The 14,525-nt window shown below is 44.1% G+C and overlaps 1 protein-coding gene across 1 annotated transcript in view; it reads left to right on the plus strand.

Annotated features, from left to right (window-relative positions):
- Positions 1-13,297, plus strand: part of LOC311233641 (rho GTPase-activating protein 32-like) — a gene marked incomplete at its 3' end in the record, with an annotated part of 117,387 nt that extends 104,090 nt beyond the window's left edge. The window contains exon 9 of the mRNA XM_084320607.1: positions 13,277-13,297. Within this exon, the coding sequence (XP_084176733.1) occupies positions 13,277-13,297 (21 nt within the window). The remainder of the gene's footprint in view (positions 1-13,276) is intronic.
- Between the last annotated feature and the right edge of the window lie 1,228 nt (positions 13,298-14,525).

Below are 14,525 nucleotides of genomic sequence, written 5' to 3' on the forward strand. Positions count from 1 at the left end.
CATGTTTTGCACGTTTTCTTCCAGGTACGTCTTTTCTGGAGGCCGTTATTGTTGAATGGAAATGTTTAGTCGACGAAAAGCGAAAGGATTAATAAAAAAAATATAACACATTCTGTGATGCGTGAAAAAGGAGAGTTCTGTGTGATGGAGTACAACAGAAGGAAGGAGAGCGGCTCGCCTGGTGGTGTGCAAAGAGCTGCCGTCTGGAAAACAGCCTCCTCGTGGCACCGCTCCTCCTCCTCCTCCTCCTCCTCCTCCTCCTCCTTGTCCTTCTCTGTTTTCACTCCTCAAGGAGGATGGATGCAAATGACTTGAGGGACTAACAAGGTTACTACAGCTTTTCACACAGCTATTGAATGTAGCCTTTTGTCCAGACCACGGCCAGCTGTAGGTGTGCGTGTGTCTTTCTTTCTGTGTGTGTGTGTGTGCATGTGTGCATGTGTCTTTCTGTGTCTGTGTGTGTATGCACGCACACACGTCTGTGTTTGTGCTGTTGGAAGTTTTAAGAGCTGCACTGTGTTGTGGGCTAGCTGTAGTGTGTGTGTGTTGAAGTTTTAAGAGCCACAGGTTGTTCTGGGTTCGCTGTAAATGTAGTTGTGTGTGTTGTCGTGTTGGTTGCATGCATGCATGCATGTGTGTGTTTGTGTTGAGGTTTAAGAGCCGCAGGTTGTGCTGGGCTCGCTGTGTGTGTGGGTACGTGTGTGTTGTGCACGTGTGTGTGTGTGTGTGTGTTGAAGCTGAAAAGCCGCAGCATGTTGTGGGCTCGCTCTAGTCCAGCCTTGATTTATTTAATCCTTTTACAATGGGGGGGGGGGCCTATAAACCCATCCACTGAGCATTAGCTTTGTCCTGCAACAGTAAGGATCTCTGTCCCTCGCCATGGTTACTGCAACAGCACATTCCAACAGGAAACCCCAGCATGCTCCGAGCTGCTCTGTGGCTCTGCCCCCCCCAGCACCCACCCTGTAGACCAGCCCTACCTCTCCTCTCTCACACACAGGACACTGGGCCGGGCACTTTTACATGCTGTGTCGGCCCGGTTTAAAGGCCCCATCAGTGATCAAAGTGTAAACAACTGGGTTTGCCAAAAATAAAAAGTAAGAATGGAGACATGTTTTCATTCTCTAGTTGACTGGCTGAGCTCTGGATACAAGGACTAACACTAGACAACATGCTGTCATTCTCTAGTTGACTGACTGAGCTCTTGATACAAGGACTAACACTAGACAACATGCTGTCATTCTCTAGTTGACTGACTGAGCTCTAGATACAAGGACTAACACTAGACAACATGCTGTCATTCTCTAGTTGACTGACTGAGCTCTTGATACAAGGACTAACACTAGACAACATGCTGTCATTCTCTAGTTGACTGACTGAGCTCTGGATACAAGGACTAACACTAGACAACATGCTGTCATTCTCTAGTTGACTGACTGAGCTCTTGATACAAGGACTAACACTAGACAACATGCTGTCATTCTCTAGTTGACTGACTGAGCTCTAGATACAAGGACTAACACTAGACAACATGCTGTCATTCTCTAGTTGACTGACTGAGCTCTAGATACAAGGACTAACACTAGACAACATGCTGTCATTCTCTAGTTGACTGACTGAGCTCTAGATACAAGGACTAACACTAGACAACATGCTGTCATTCTCTAGTTGACTGACTGAGCTCTTGATACAAGGACTAACACTAGACAAACATGCTGTCATTCTCTAGTTGACTGACTGAGCTCTTGATACAAGGACTAACACTAGACAACATGCTGTCATTCTCTAGTTGACTGACTGAGCTCTTGATACAAGGACTAACACTAGACAACATGCTGTCATTCTCTAGTTAACTGACTGAGCTCTTGATACCAGGACTAACACTAGACAACATGCTGTCATTCTCTTGACTGACTGAGCTCTTGATACAAGGACTAACACTAGACAACATGCTGTCATTCTCTAGTTGACTGAGCTCTTGATACAAGGACTAACACTAGACAACATGCTGTCATTCTCTTGACTGACTGAGCTCTTGATACAAGGACTAACACTAGACAACATGCTGTCATTCTCTAGTTGACTGAGCTCTTGATACAAGGACTAACACTAGACAACATGCTGTCATTCTCTTGACTGACTGAGCTCTTGATACAAGGACTAACACTAGACAACATGCTGGCATTCTCTAGTTGACTGACTGAGCTCTAGATACAAGGACTAACACTAGAGTCGACAACATGCTGTCATTCTCTAGTTGACTGACTGAGCTCTTGATACAAGGACTAACACTAGACAACATGCTGTCATTCTCTAGTTGACTGACTGAGCTCTAGAAACAAGGACTAACACTAGACAACATGTTGTCATTCTCTAGTTAACTGACTGAGCTCTAGATACAAGGACTAACACTAGACAACATGCTGTTATTCTCTAGTTGCCTGACTGAGCTCTAGATACAAGGACTAACACTAGAGTCGACAACATGCTGTCATTCTCTAGTTGACTGACTGAGCTCTTGATACAAGGACTAACACTAGACAACATGCTGTCATTCTCTAGTTGACTGACTGAGCTCTAGAAACAAGGACTAACACTAGACAACATGTTGTCATTCTCTAGTTGACTGACTGAGCTCTAGATACAAGGACTAACACTAGACAACATGCTGTCATTCTCTAGTTAACTGACTGAGCTCTAGATACAAGGACTAACACTAGACAACATGCTGTTATTCTCTAGTTGCCTGACTGAACTCTTGATACAAGGACTAACACTAGACAACATGCTGTCATTCTCTAGTTGACTGACTGAGCTCTGGATACAAGGACTAACACTAGACAACATGCTGTCACTCTCTAGTTGACTGACTGAGCTCTTGATACAAGGACTAACACTAGACAACATGCTGTCATTCTCTAGTTGACTGACTGAGCTCTTGATACCAGGACTAACACTAGACAACATGCTGTCATTCTCTAGTTGACTGAGCTCTTGATACAAGGACTAACACTAGACAACATGTTTTCATTCTCTAGTTGACTGACTGAGCTCTTGATACCAGGACTAACACTAGACAACATGCTGTCATTCTCTAGTTGACTGACTGAGCTCTTGATACAAGGACTAACACTAGACAACATGCTGTCATTCTCTAGTTGACTGACTGAGCTCTGGATACAAGGACTAACACTAGACAACATGCTGTCATTCTCTAGTTGACGGACTGAGCTCTTGATACAAGGACTAACACTAGACAACATGCTGTCATTCTCTAGTTAACTGACTGAGCTCTTGATACCAGGACTAACACTAGACAACATGCTGTCATTCTCTTGACTGACTGAGCTCTTGATACAAGGACTAACACTAGACAACATGCTGTCATTCTCTAGTTGACTGAGCTCTTGATACAAGGACTAACACTAGACAACATGCTGGCATTCTCTAGTTGACTGACTGAGCTCTAGATACAAGGACTAACACTAGAGTCGACAACATGCTGTCATTCTCTAGTTGACTGACTGAGCTCTTGATACAAGGACTAACACTAGACAACATGCTGTCATTCTCTAGTTGACTGACTGAGCTCTAGAAACAAGGACTAACACTAGACAACATGTTGTCATTCTCTAGTTAACTGACTGAGCTCTAGATACAAGGACTAACACTAGACAACATGCTGTCATTCTCTAGTTGACTGACTGAGCTCTAGAAACAAGGACTAACACTAGACAACATGTTGTCATTCTCTAGTTAACTGACTGAGCTCTAGATACAAGGACTAACACTAGACAACATGCTGTTATTCTCTAGTTGCCTGACTGAACTCTTGATACAAGGACTAACACTAGACAACATGCTGTCATTCTCTAGTTGACTGACTGAGCTCTGGATACAAGGACTAACACTAGACAACATGCTGTCACTCTCTAGTTGACTGACTGAGCTCTTGATACAAGGACTAACACTAGACAACATGCTGTCATTCTCTTGTTGACTGACTGAGCTCTTGATACAAGGACTAACACTAGACAACATGCTGTCATTCTCTAGTTGACTGAGCTCTTGATACAAGGACTAACACTAGACAACATGTTTTCATTCTCTAGTTGACTGACTGAGCTCTTGATACCAGGACTAACACTAGACAACATGCTGTCATTCTCTAGTTGACTGAGCTCTTGATACAAGGACTAACACTAGACAACATGTTTTCATTCTCTAGTTGACTGACTGAGCTCTTGATACCAGGACTAACACTAGACAACATGCTGTCATTCTCTAGTTGACTGAGCTCTTGATACAAGGACTAACACTAGACAACATGCTGTCATTCTCTTGACTGACTGAGCTCTTGATACAAGGACTAACACTAGAGTCGACAACATGCTGTCATTCTCTAGTTGACTGACTGAGCTCTTGATACAAGGACTAACACTAGACAACATGCTGTCATTCTCTAGTTGACTGACTGAGCTCTAGATACAAGGACTAACACTAGACAACATGTTTTCATTTTCTAGTTTACTGACTGATACAAGGACTAACATTAGACAACATGCTGTCATTCTCTAGTTGAAGAAAAAGATTGTACATAGAAAACATGGCAGAAATGTTTGAAGATAATGTACTTTCAAATTGTAAGCCTGCCAACTTCAAGAGCCAGCATAACTGGACCACATACCACTTTAACATGACCTTTAATCAGAGCAGCATAACTGGACCACATACCACTTTAACATAACCTTTTGAGGTCAAATTGATCGAGGATTGAATGCTCCCAACCACTGGAATACACAAATGTCATGTAGAATGTGTACTTTTACTTTTGATACTTAACCCTTTCACTGCCGCACTACCAAAACGGTCAACCCTTTCACTGTGACAATTCACAGAAGGTTAACCCTTTCACTGCCACGCGACAGCCGGTCAACCGTCGGTTGTGTGATAGTAAAGGGTTAACCTTCTTTCGTGTGGCAGTGAAAGGGTTAAGTGCATGCAATAGCAAATACTTTTACTTAAGTATAATTTTGAAGGGAGGACTTTTACGTTTACCAGAGTACTATTTCATCTGGGTATTCGGTATCGGTTCGGTATCGGTTCAAAATGTGAAAGGTACCCAACCCTACTGCTAACCAGATGTTTATACTATAAAGTGCAGTTCCTAAGGCCCCATAGGTTACCAGATAACAAGATATCACAAAAGCTCCAGTGTTTTGTCTGCGTCTCCTCCTCTTGGCAGTTGCACTTGCTCACTACCCTGGAGAGGAAGACATTGTGTGAGAGCCATAAAGCCACAGACAGCTGACAACAGGGTGCTTGGGACCAACGCGTCTGATTTTTGTGTTTGCTAATCCTGTTTCAAACAACGCATGGTTTTACCAACACAAACCTTGTTACACAACCTTATCTGTGGGTCGCCAGGAGGTAGTCTGGTAATCAGAAGGTTCCTGGTTCGATTCCCACAAGAGTGTCAAAGTGTCCTTGAAGTGTCGAAGTGTCCTAACTGCTCCCAATGAGCAGGTTGGCACCTTGCATGGTCGCCTCCGCCATCGCTGTGTGAATGTGAGGAACAAGTTGTAAAGTGCGTTGGATAAAAGCTCTAGTAGTCTACTGTATATAAATGCCCATTTACCATTTAGGGGCATTTAAGCAACATCACACTCAAGGTTGTGCTGTTATACTGACAACACGTCGTCAACTGTGATATTACTACATATTTATTTTTATTATAACAGTTATTAGTTAACAGTAATAAGTGACAACAGATTATGATTTGTTTGTTTATTTAATCATTTATTTAGCGCCGCCAACAAATAGTTCCACAACGGCGCTCTTGAACTTGGACCGTCGCCCGATTTAACGGTTATTAATAGAACACCTGTGTGGTGGAGTGATACGTAATAGTTAAAAGTCTCTTATGCTGTGTGCCATTATACTGAATATCAGCAAACTGGAGAGAGTCCACTGACTAAACCTGTTCAGATAAGGACCGGTGCTGTTCAGATAAGGACCATATACTCATCATGTGTTGAAAGTAACGTTTTTTTGTTTGCACCCTATTAAATATGTTTCTAAAGATGATCCGTGTCTCCAGTACCTTCCTTTTTACGGAATATCGGCACTCGTGGAAGGCCTCTTGTCCATTCAAATGACTTGGTTGGTAACAAACGGTTGTATAAACAACATTCCCAGTGTTGCGTGTTAATGAAACCCCTCAGCATGTAGCAGATCTGGGACGTCACGTCTGAAGTCAAAGACGTCGTCATGGGTGTTATTGCATCGGGCACAGGGATAGCCTTCCTGAACCTCCCTCCAGACAGGGGATCAGTGATCTAGACAGCTGTGAGCGTGTATGAGCCAAGACAGCTGCTTATGTCTAATGAGAGACAGAACAGGAGACACTATGAGAGAGACAGAGCCCCGGTGTTCAGTCCACACCCTGGTGTACATGTTCTGGACCGTGGATGCATGCAAGGCACTGGGGGTACTTTGCTCTGAATTGATTGATTGACTATTTTAATTAACAGATTGCAGAATGGGTACAGTACAGCTCAATACACACAATTGTTAAGGGGATGCAGACCAGAGAAAGACTTTCGTCTTGTTTACATCAGGGTCCCCCATTTTCAAATCATCATGACATTTATGACATACCGTACACAACATACAGATATACAGATATAAAAATCTAATCTAATCATGACATACATGACATACAGATATACAGTACTGTTACATTTGTGACATACAAGATATGCAAATATACAGTACTGTTAAACAGATCCTAACAGTAAATATATACATACGAGGGGGGGGGGGATGTACATTAGGAGGGGGTGGGTGGAGCAACAGGGCAGATTGTGTTGCTAACTGCACCTTCTTTCAAGTTGGATGGGGGCACTTGTTCCAGTGCTCAACCCCTCAGACTGTTGTGAATACCCAGAGTGTTAAAGTCATTCAAGCTGAACAGGAAAGAGGACGTTTTACGCTTCCTTTCTCCTTCTGGGTTATATATACTGCTATGCACTCAAGACTGTAGCACTCAAGTTCAACACTGTTTGACGAACAATCTCACTGACCCTTAGCTGCCAGAGTTGTACCCTTACTGCTGACATTGTTGTACAGAAGAACTTGAAAGTCGCTTTGGATAAAAGCGTCAGCTAAATTACTAAATGTAAATGTACTGCTTGATTGATTGATTGAAAATGTTATTAACAGATTGCAGAATGGGTACAATACAGTATGGCTCAATACACACAATTGTTAAGGGGATGCAGACCAGAGAAAGACTTTCGTCTTGTTTACATCAGGGTCCCCCATTTTCAATTCATCATAACATATATGACATACATGACATACAGATAGACAGTACTGCTACATCTATACATTTATGATGTACCAGATTTACAAATACAGTACTGTTTGTGATACAAAAAGAGTAAAAAAAAAAAAAAGGGGGAGAGAGTATATACATTTGACGAAGAAACTACATTGGAGGAGGTTGGGTAGGTGGGGTGGGGGGGTGACTGTACATTGGAGGTGGGTGGGTGGGGTGGGGGTAACTGTACATTGGATTATCGACGAAACCTTACTTGGTCCAAGAAGAGGGTTTTGTGTATTACTGGGTTAGGACATTTACTGTACATTGGAGGGGGTTGGGTTAGGACATTTACAGGGGCCAGTTTCGAATTGCCGTCTCCCGTAGGTGCTCCTTGAGAGTGGTTTTAAAAGTGGGTAGTAATTCACATTCCTTTACCGCTTTGGGTAGGGCGTTCCACATTGATGTGGCATAATTGCGAAACGTATTTAGTCCCTTGTTTGAGCCGAATCTGGGTTTAACATGATTTGTGGAGCTCCCTCTGGTGTTGTGATCGTGATATTCACTGACCTTTGGGAAGTATTTTGACATGTACATGGGTACCTTAGTCGTGTAGTGTATCTTGTAGACCAGGCCCATTGCAAGTTGCTGTACTCTGTCGTCTACTCTAAGCCATCCTAGGTTGTTAAAGTGAGCAGGGGTGAGGTGGGTTCTAGGGGTAAGGTCAAGCAGTAGTCTGACCAGTTTGTTTTGTGATGTTAGTAATTTTGTTTTTAGCGCCTTTGAGGTGCTTTGGTACCATGAGGTGTAAGCATAGACGTAGTACCCTTGAACGAGTGCTCCTGCCAGAGTCTTCAGGGTATTCTTGTTTACCAGAGAGGAGATCCGGTACAATAATCTAGTTTGTTGGTTGACTTTTTTTATTACATTGGATGCCATTTTGTCACAGGAAAGATTTGCCTCTAGGATGGAACCCAGGTAGGTAATTTCATCTTTCCTTGTGACAATACTGTCACCCACTGTAACTGAGAAGCTGTCGGTCTTGCTGAGTTTGTTTTTTGAACCGAAGAGAATGGACTCTTGTTTTACCCAGGTGTAATGATAGTTTGTTGTCAGCGAGCCAGGTGCAGATTTTGCCGAGTTCATCTGCTATAAGCTAATATTACAGAACGTATGCAGGTGAATATCCATAATGGTAACACCACAGACCTGTGTCACATCGATCTGGTGATCAAAAAAAAAAGTTCTGTTGCAAATTAAATTACTTGTCAAGTACGTTTGCTTTTAGACACACATCACATGCATACTGTAGCCTATTATTGTGTTTAGACACTGTACTGAGAACGCGAGTGTGGTGGGGGGGGCTGCTACATTAGGCCAGCCAGCCCCTGTGATATTGAACTCGACACAGCCTGCTGTTGTTGTGCTTCACTGTGTGAAGCCTTCACATAAACACCGGGTCTCTTTTCACATCCGGCCAACGCTATCAAAGTTCAAGCTTTTATAAATAACCTTTTCATGAATGAGGTCCCGGGAAGTAGTTACTGACAACGTTTTATTCCCGTGGGTAAAGCAAAGCAACCAGCTGCATGCCTGTGATTCTCTAACCCCCCCTCCCTTCCACCGCGAGTTCCGCTGGCTGTAAACGACCCAGGGCAGGGAGGAGGGAGGGAGGAGGGAGGAGGAGGGGGGGAGGGAGGAGGGGGCTGGTCATTAGCTGACGGGACAGAGGGAGTTTTTTTTTGCGGCTCTCAGTGTGTTTGTTTGCAGAGAGCAGCGGCCACATCTTTCCTGTGTTGTTCTGTTCTACCGAATCGCGAGGAGAAACGCAGCTTTCGTTTCTTTCACGTGAAGTTTTTTTCCATATTTTTTTTTTATATTATCAATAGGGATCATCAGGGAATAATAAGTTGACTTTGGATTCACTACTTCTTCAATCAGAACTCCGCGTCGTTTCCACCACCACGGGACTATGGACCGGAGGTAAGAGTTGCGTTGGATGGTTTTAGTACAGTATAGTAAACTGTTTTAGTACAGTATAGTAAACTGTTATCTCAGGGAATTACCTAGAATAATAGGACGCGATTCACTCGTTCATTAGTCTTCTTTACTGTTTTCTTCCGCTATAACCTCATTGTCAGGCGACCGCTGGAAAAACAATTCTCTCTCTTCAAAGTGTGTATTATGTTGGTAGGGAGGGATGGATGGATTCAGAGACAGACATGCTGACATTTGAAAATAATTAATACGTTTCCTTCTTGATTCAACTCAACTGTGGTTTGGTGAAGAAGACAGCTGTGTGTTATGATCCTAGTTCATGTTTTTTTGCATATGAAACGTTTTGACAACATATAACTGACATTTTGGTAGCCTTGTTTCGGCTTAGTGTGTACAGCCACCAAACCCAACACAACCAGAAATGCCACTACTCCTGTACAATGTGTACTCTTACAGACAGTTGTGCAGACATTAATCTAGTTTGCCAGTTATCGAGAGTAAATTAGTTTGAATATGGCCACCACCAGATCCATGCAATTATGTAGATTAAAAGAAATAGCAATACCTTGTCTTATAGAGACTGCTGCCTTATCATTTCATTGAGCTGTAATTAACACAACACAAGGATTCAATGTCCCTGATGATGCAATCACTGGTGGCAAAACTGTAAAATTAGCAAAACAAATAGCATTGTTGTTTTTTTTGTAAAGTGTCCCTTTATCTAGGCTACATTCAATATGAAGTACTTAGTAGACTATACTAGACTATAATGGACTTTTTTTTAACTGCTATTGTTCCCTTGATTATGTAAATTCAGGATGATTGATTGATTGATTGATTTTATTGTGGATTAGAGACATCATCCAAGGGATAAAACATGATAAAATGCAAGCACTTATTTCCATCATGGTCCCTGAATGATGTTATTCGAGTAAGACTGGTATTCTGTTATTCCTTGATGGTGTAAGTTAAGTTCAGGGCGATGTAATCAGAGTAACACTAGTATGCTATTATTCCTTGATGATGTAAGTTGAGTTCAAATTCGGGCCATCATAGCAGCATGGGGGGGGGGGGGGGGCAGGGGAGGTACAGGTATGGGCAGGATAATAGTAGAAAGACATAAATATAGGCAATACAATTTGATCTGAATATAGAAATATGAGGGGGGGAACTATACTAGAACACTAAGGACAATCTTCTCTGATCAGATCTTCTTGATCAGGGTTAAATGAACAAACCAATGTTCCCTGTGTGCTCTTTTGCCATTATGATGTTCCTCGCATTTGAACAGGAATGAGCAACAGACTGCACACAGTCCCCCGGGAACTCACAAGAGTCCAGATGACTCTTGGTATTATTTCCAAACGGGGCTCTGTAAATAGTTTGGAGTGTAAAGTCATTCTCTCTGCGGCGCCCGAGTTGTGTTCCAACCTCTTGTCATCATCGCCATGCTGTTGTTGTTGTTATTGTCTCTTTTCATCTCATTTACATTTAGTCATTTAGCTGACGCTTTTATCCAAAGCGACTTACAAGTTCTGTATGACAAGTCATCAGGAAGGGCACAACTCTATCAGCTGAGTAACAATGTTCATCAGAGTGTTGCGTGCTACAGTGTAGGTTAGTTTATTAGGACAAGTGCATGACAGTAAGGTTAGTTAGGGTTAGATATATATATATATATATATATATATTTTTTAGATAATGGTTGAAGAAGTGCATCTTTAGTCGACTGAGAATAGGCGACTTCTCTTTGATGACCTTCCCGGAGCTCGGATAGGAGTAGGTCTGAGGCGGCCAGAAGATGCAGAGCGTAGGGGTCTTGAGGGTGTGTAGTTAGAGACCATTGACCGGAGGTAGGCGGGAGCGGTTCCCTTTGCCGCACGGTATGCTAGGTCGAGGGCCTTGAAGCGGATTCGTGCAGCAATGGGGAGCCAGTGCAGGTCCCTAAGAAGTGGGGTGACATGGGCCGACTTTGGTAGGTTTGAGATCAGGCGGGCCGCTGCGTTCTGAATGAGTTGAAGAGGCTTGGTGGCAGTGGCCGGGAGGCCAGCAAGCAGTGCGTTGCAGTAGTCGAGGCGGGAGATGACTGTTGATTGGACGAGGAGTTGGGTGGCTTCTTTTGTCAGGAAGGGGCGGATACTTCTGACGTTGCTCAGGAGGAATCTGCAGGTTCTGGTTGTCGCTGCGATGTGAGCGGAGAAGTTCAACTGGTCGTCGAGGACAACACCAAGGTTCTTGGCGGTCGGGGACGCGGTCACAGCTGCATTCTCGACTGTGATGGAAAGGTCGTTCAGGGGGGAGGATTTAGCCGGTAGGTGGAGCAATTCTGTTTTGCTTAGGTTCAGTTTGAGGTGGTTGGTCGTCATCCAGGCGGAGATGTCGGACAGACAGGCCGAGATCCGTTCAGAGACGTGGATATCTGAGGGAGGGAAGGAGAGGAAGAGTTGAGTATCATCGGCATAACAATGATACGAGAAGCCATGAGACGTGATAATGTTACCCAGTGATTTAGTGTAGAGGGAGAAGAGAAGGGGTCCTAGGACGAGCCCTAGGGGACACCCGTCCGCAGGGGGCGGGTGGCCGACAGGGTCCCTCTCCATGACACTTGGTAGGAGCGGCCATTGAGGTATGATGTCAGCCATGTCAGCGCAGAGCCAGCCACTCTCATTCCTGCGAGGGCCGCGAGGAGGATCTGGTGGTTGTGTCGAAGGCTGCAGATAGATCTAGGAGAATCAGGATCTCGAGGAGGAATAGGCTAACATTTGATTTTCACATCTGTCAAGTAACCACACAACATCCCAAGTGTTAGTCTGACCCCCTGTCCTGGGGGTAGCTGTTGCCTTGTCCCCCCCCCCCCCCCTGCTCTATTTTAATGAACAAAAAATAAACTGGGTTGTGCTGCAGATCTTTGAAAATGGCAGGTTGAGGGCGGCTAAGTGGCTAAGTGGGTTGAAATAAAACGCTGCGAGTACTCGGACCAATCGGAATGTTCCGCGCTGAGAGAGACCCACCCCCATATTTCCTGTACTTTCGGAAATTACCACTACGCACTACCTACCCTCGAGCAGAGACTATTTTTTTTCCCCCAGAACTTAACCCTTTCACAACCACACTACAGAAGGTTAACCCTTTCACTACCACACTACAGACGGTAGAATGTTAACCCTTTCACTACAGCACTACATACGGTTAACCGTCTGTAGTGTGGTAGTGAAAGGGTTAACCTTCTGTAGTGTGGTAGTGAAAGGGTTAACCGTCTGTAGTGTGGTAGTGAAAGGGTTAACCTTCTGTAGTGTGGCTGTGAAAGGGTTAACCCGTTGTCGTGTGGCAGTGAAAGGCTTAACCCGTATTGTCACAGTGAAAGGGTTAATGTAGTTCCCTGTGATGGGAACACGCACTTGAGTTCCTCCAAAGGGTCCTAGTTCCTGGGGAAGGTTCCTCCGGTGGGAACGGGGTTAATCATTGAGACACGGCCGGCTGACACGACCCGCTGTTCTCTCCGCTGGAGCCGGGCTTAGTTTTAATGGAACAATAAGCCGCCCTGGTCCTGTGTGTCACCACCCTCACTCCTCATCCCCTCTGTCCAAACAGAAGGCCCTGTCACTCACGAGGCCCGGAGAGTCCCCCCTCTGTTGTGTGTACACTACACATCTTATTATTAGTATTAACCCTTTCACGACCACACTACAGAAGGTTAACCTTTCACTACCACACTACAGACGCTGTGTGTGGCAGTGAAAGGGTTAACCTTCTGGTTCTGTGGTGAAAGGGTTAACCATTTGGTACTAGTGTGGTGGTAGTGAAGGGGTTAAAGGGCCACTTTGTCGATTTCAGCCGCAATCCTCTATGGCTCTTCTGTTGTGAGGAGGAGGAGGACACGTGGTAATCGGACACATCATTTACCGATGTGTTCTGTGTCTTGAGATCTCCGATGCACCCCCTCTCTCCCCAAAGAGACTGCAGACGGACCTCTAGTGAACAGCACACACTATGTATGTACCCCACTGTTTTCAGTTGTATTTGGTCCAACTTGAGGAAAGTTGAAGACATAGGTGAGGAAACAAGTGTATAATCCAGTGGTTCAGTCTGCTCTCCTCTGTGTGACGTCGCCCAGAAGAGTTTGTCGGGCGGGCGGGGGGGGGGGGGGGGGGGGGGGGGCGGGTTCTCCATTTTATGCCTGATTATCACGTGTCCTCCTCACCAAAGAATGATGGGATTCAGGTAAAACATTTGTGAAATGCCCCTTTAAGATAACTTTATTATCTCTGGGAACTTGTATTTTTTGTCAACAGCACACAGCAATGAATACAATACAACATTTAACCAGAGGTAAAGACACAATAAATACAAAATTATCTAATGTATAATAATATAACAAGACTTTAAGAGATAAGACGTAAGTTCAAGCACATGTTCTCGGCAAATGTGAGTCATATTTCTCTTGACATAGTGACATACATGAGTCAACAGAGTCGACACGTAGCCACAGATGTCGCGTTGTGGTGGATGAGTGTGAATCATAATTTCAACTTCCATATAAACGTGTAAACGGAAATACACAGTATGTGTAGACGGCAGAGATATGTAGAGGACACAGAAATATCCATGACTAAATGTGATCTACAAGTTAACGGACAGCTGCGGACATTCGCAGAGGAGCGCGGGAGCGAGCGAACATGGCGGTGTGTGTGTCAGCGGGAGATGGATGGAAACATTGTTGGAATGAGGCTGGTGGTGGTGATGGTGGTCGTGAAGGACTGTGCTTTGTTTGCCGTTACACAGCTTCCTGTTCCTCCTCTTTAATGTATTTCTATTGGCGATTTGATTTAATTTGATTTTATTGACAACAAACATAACAACATTGACAGATCAACATTTGTATTTGCCTTGTCGGGGATAAAAACGAAAAGTCCAGGACTTATTTCCATCGTTGTCCCTGTTGTTGTGGTTTCAGTGGAATTGTGTAATAATAATAATAATGGATAAAATTTATATAGTGCCTTTCATAGAACCCAAGGTCGCTTCACAATCAGGACAAAAAATAGGGCAAGGAAAATAGGGGGGGGGGGAGGGGGGATGAGGGAAGGTAAGGGATAATGGACCTAATCTAATCTAAACTAATTGATGGGGAAAAGCTTTGCTGAAGAGGTGTGTTTTTAGAGCGGATTTGAAGGTGTCCAGGGTTGGGGCGTTGCGGATTTCG

The sequence above is a fragment of the Notolepis coatsorum genome, assembly GCF_963971535.1.
Source record: "Notolepis coatsorum genome assembly, chromosome: 8".
Taxonomy (NCBI): Eukaryota; Metazoa; Chordata; class Actinopteri; order Aulopiformes; family Paralepididae; genus Notolepis; species Notolepis coatsorum.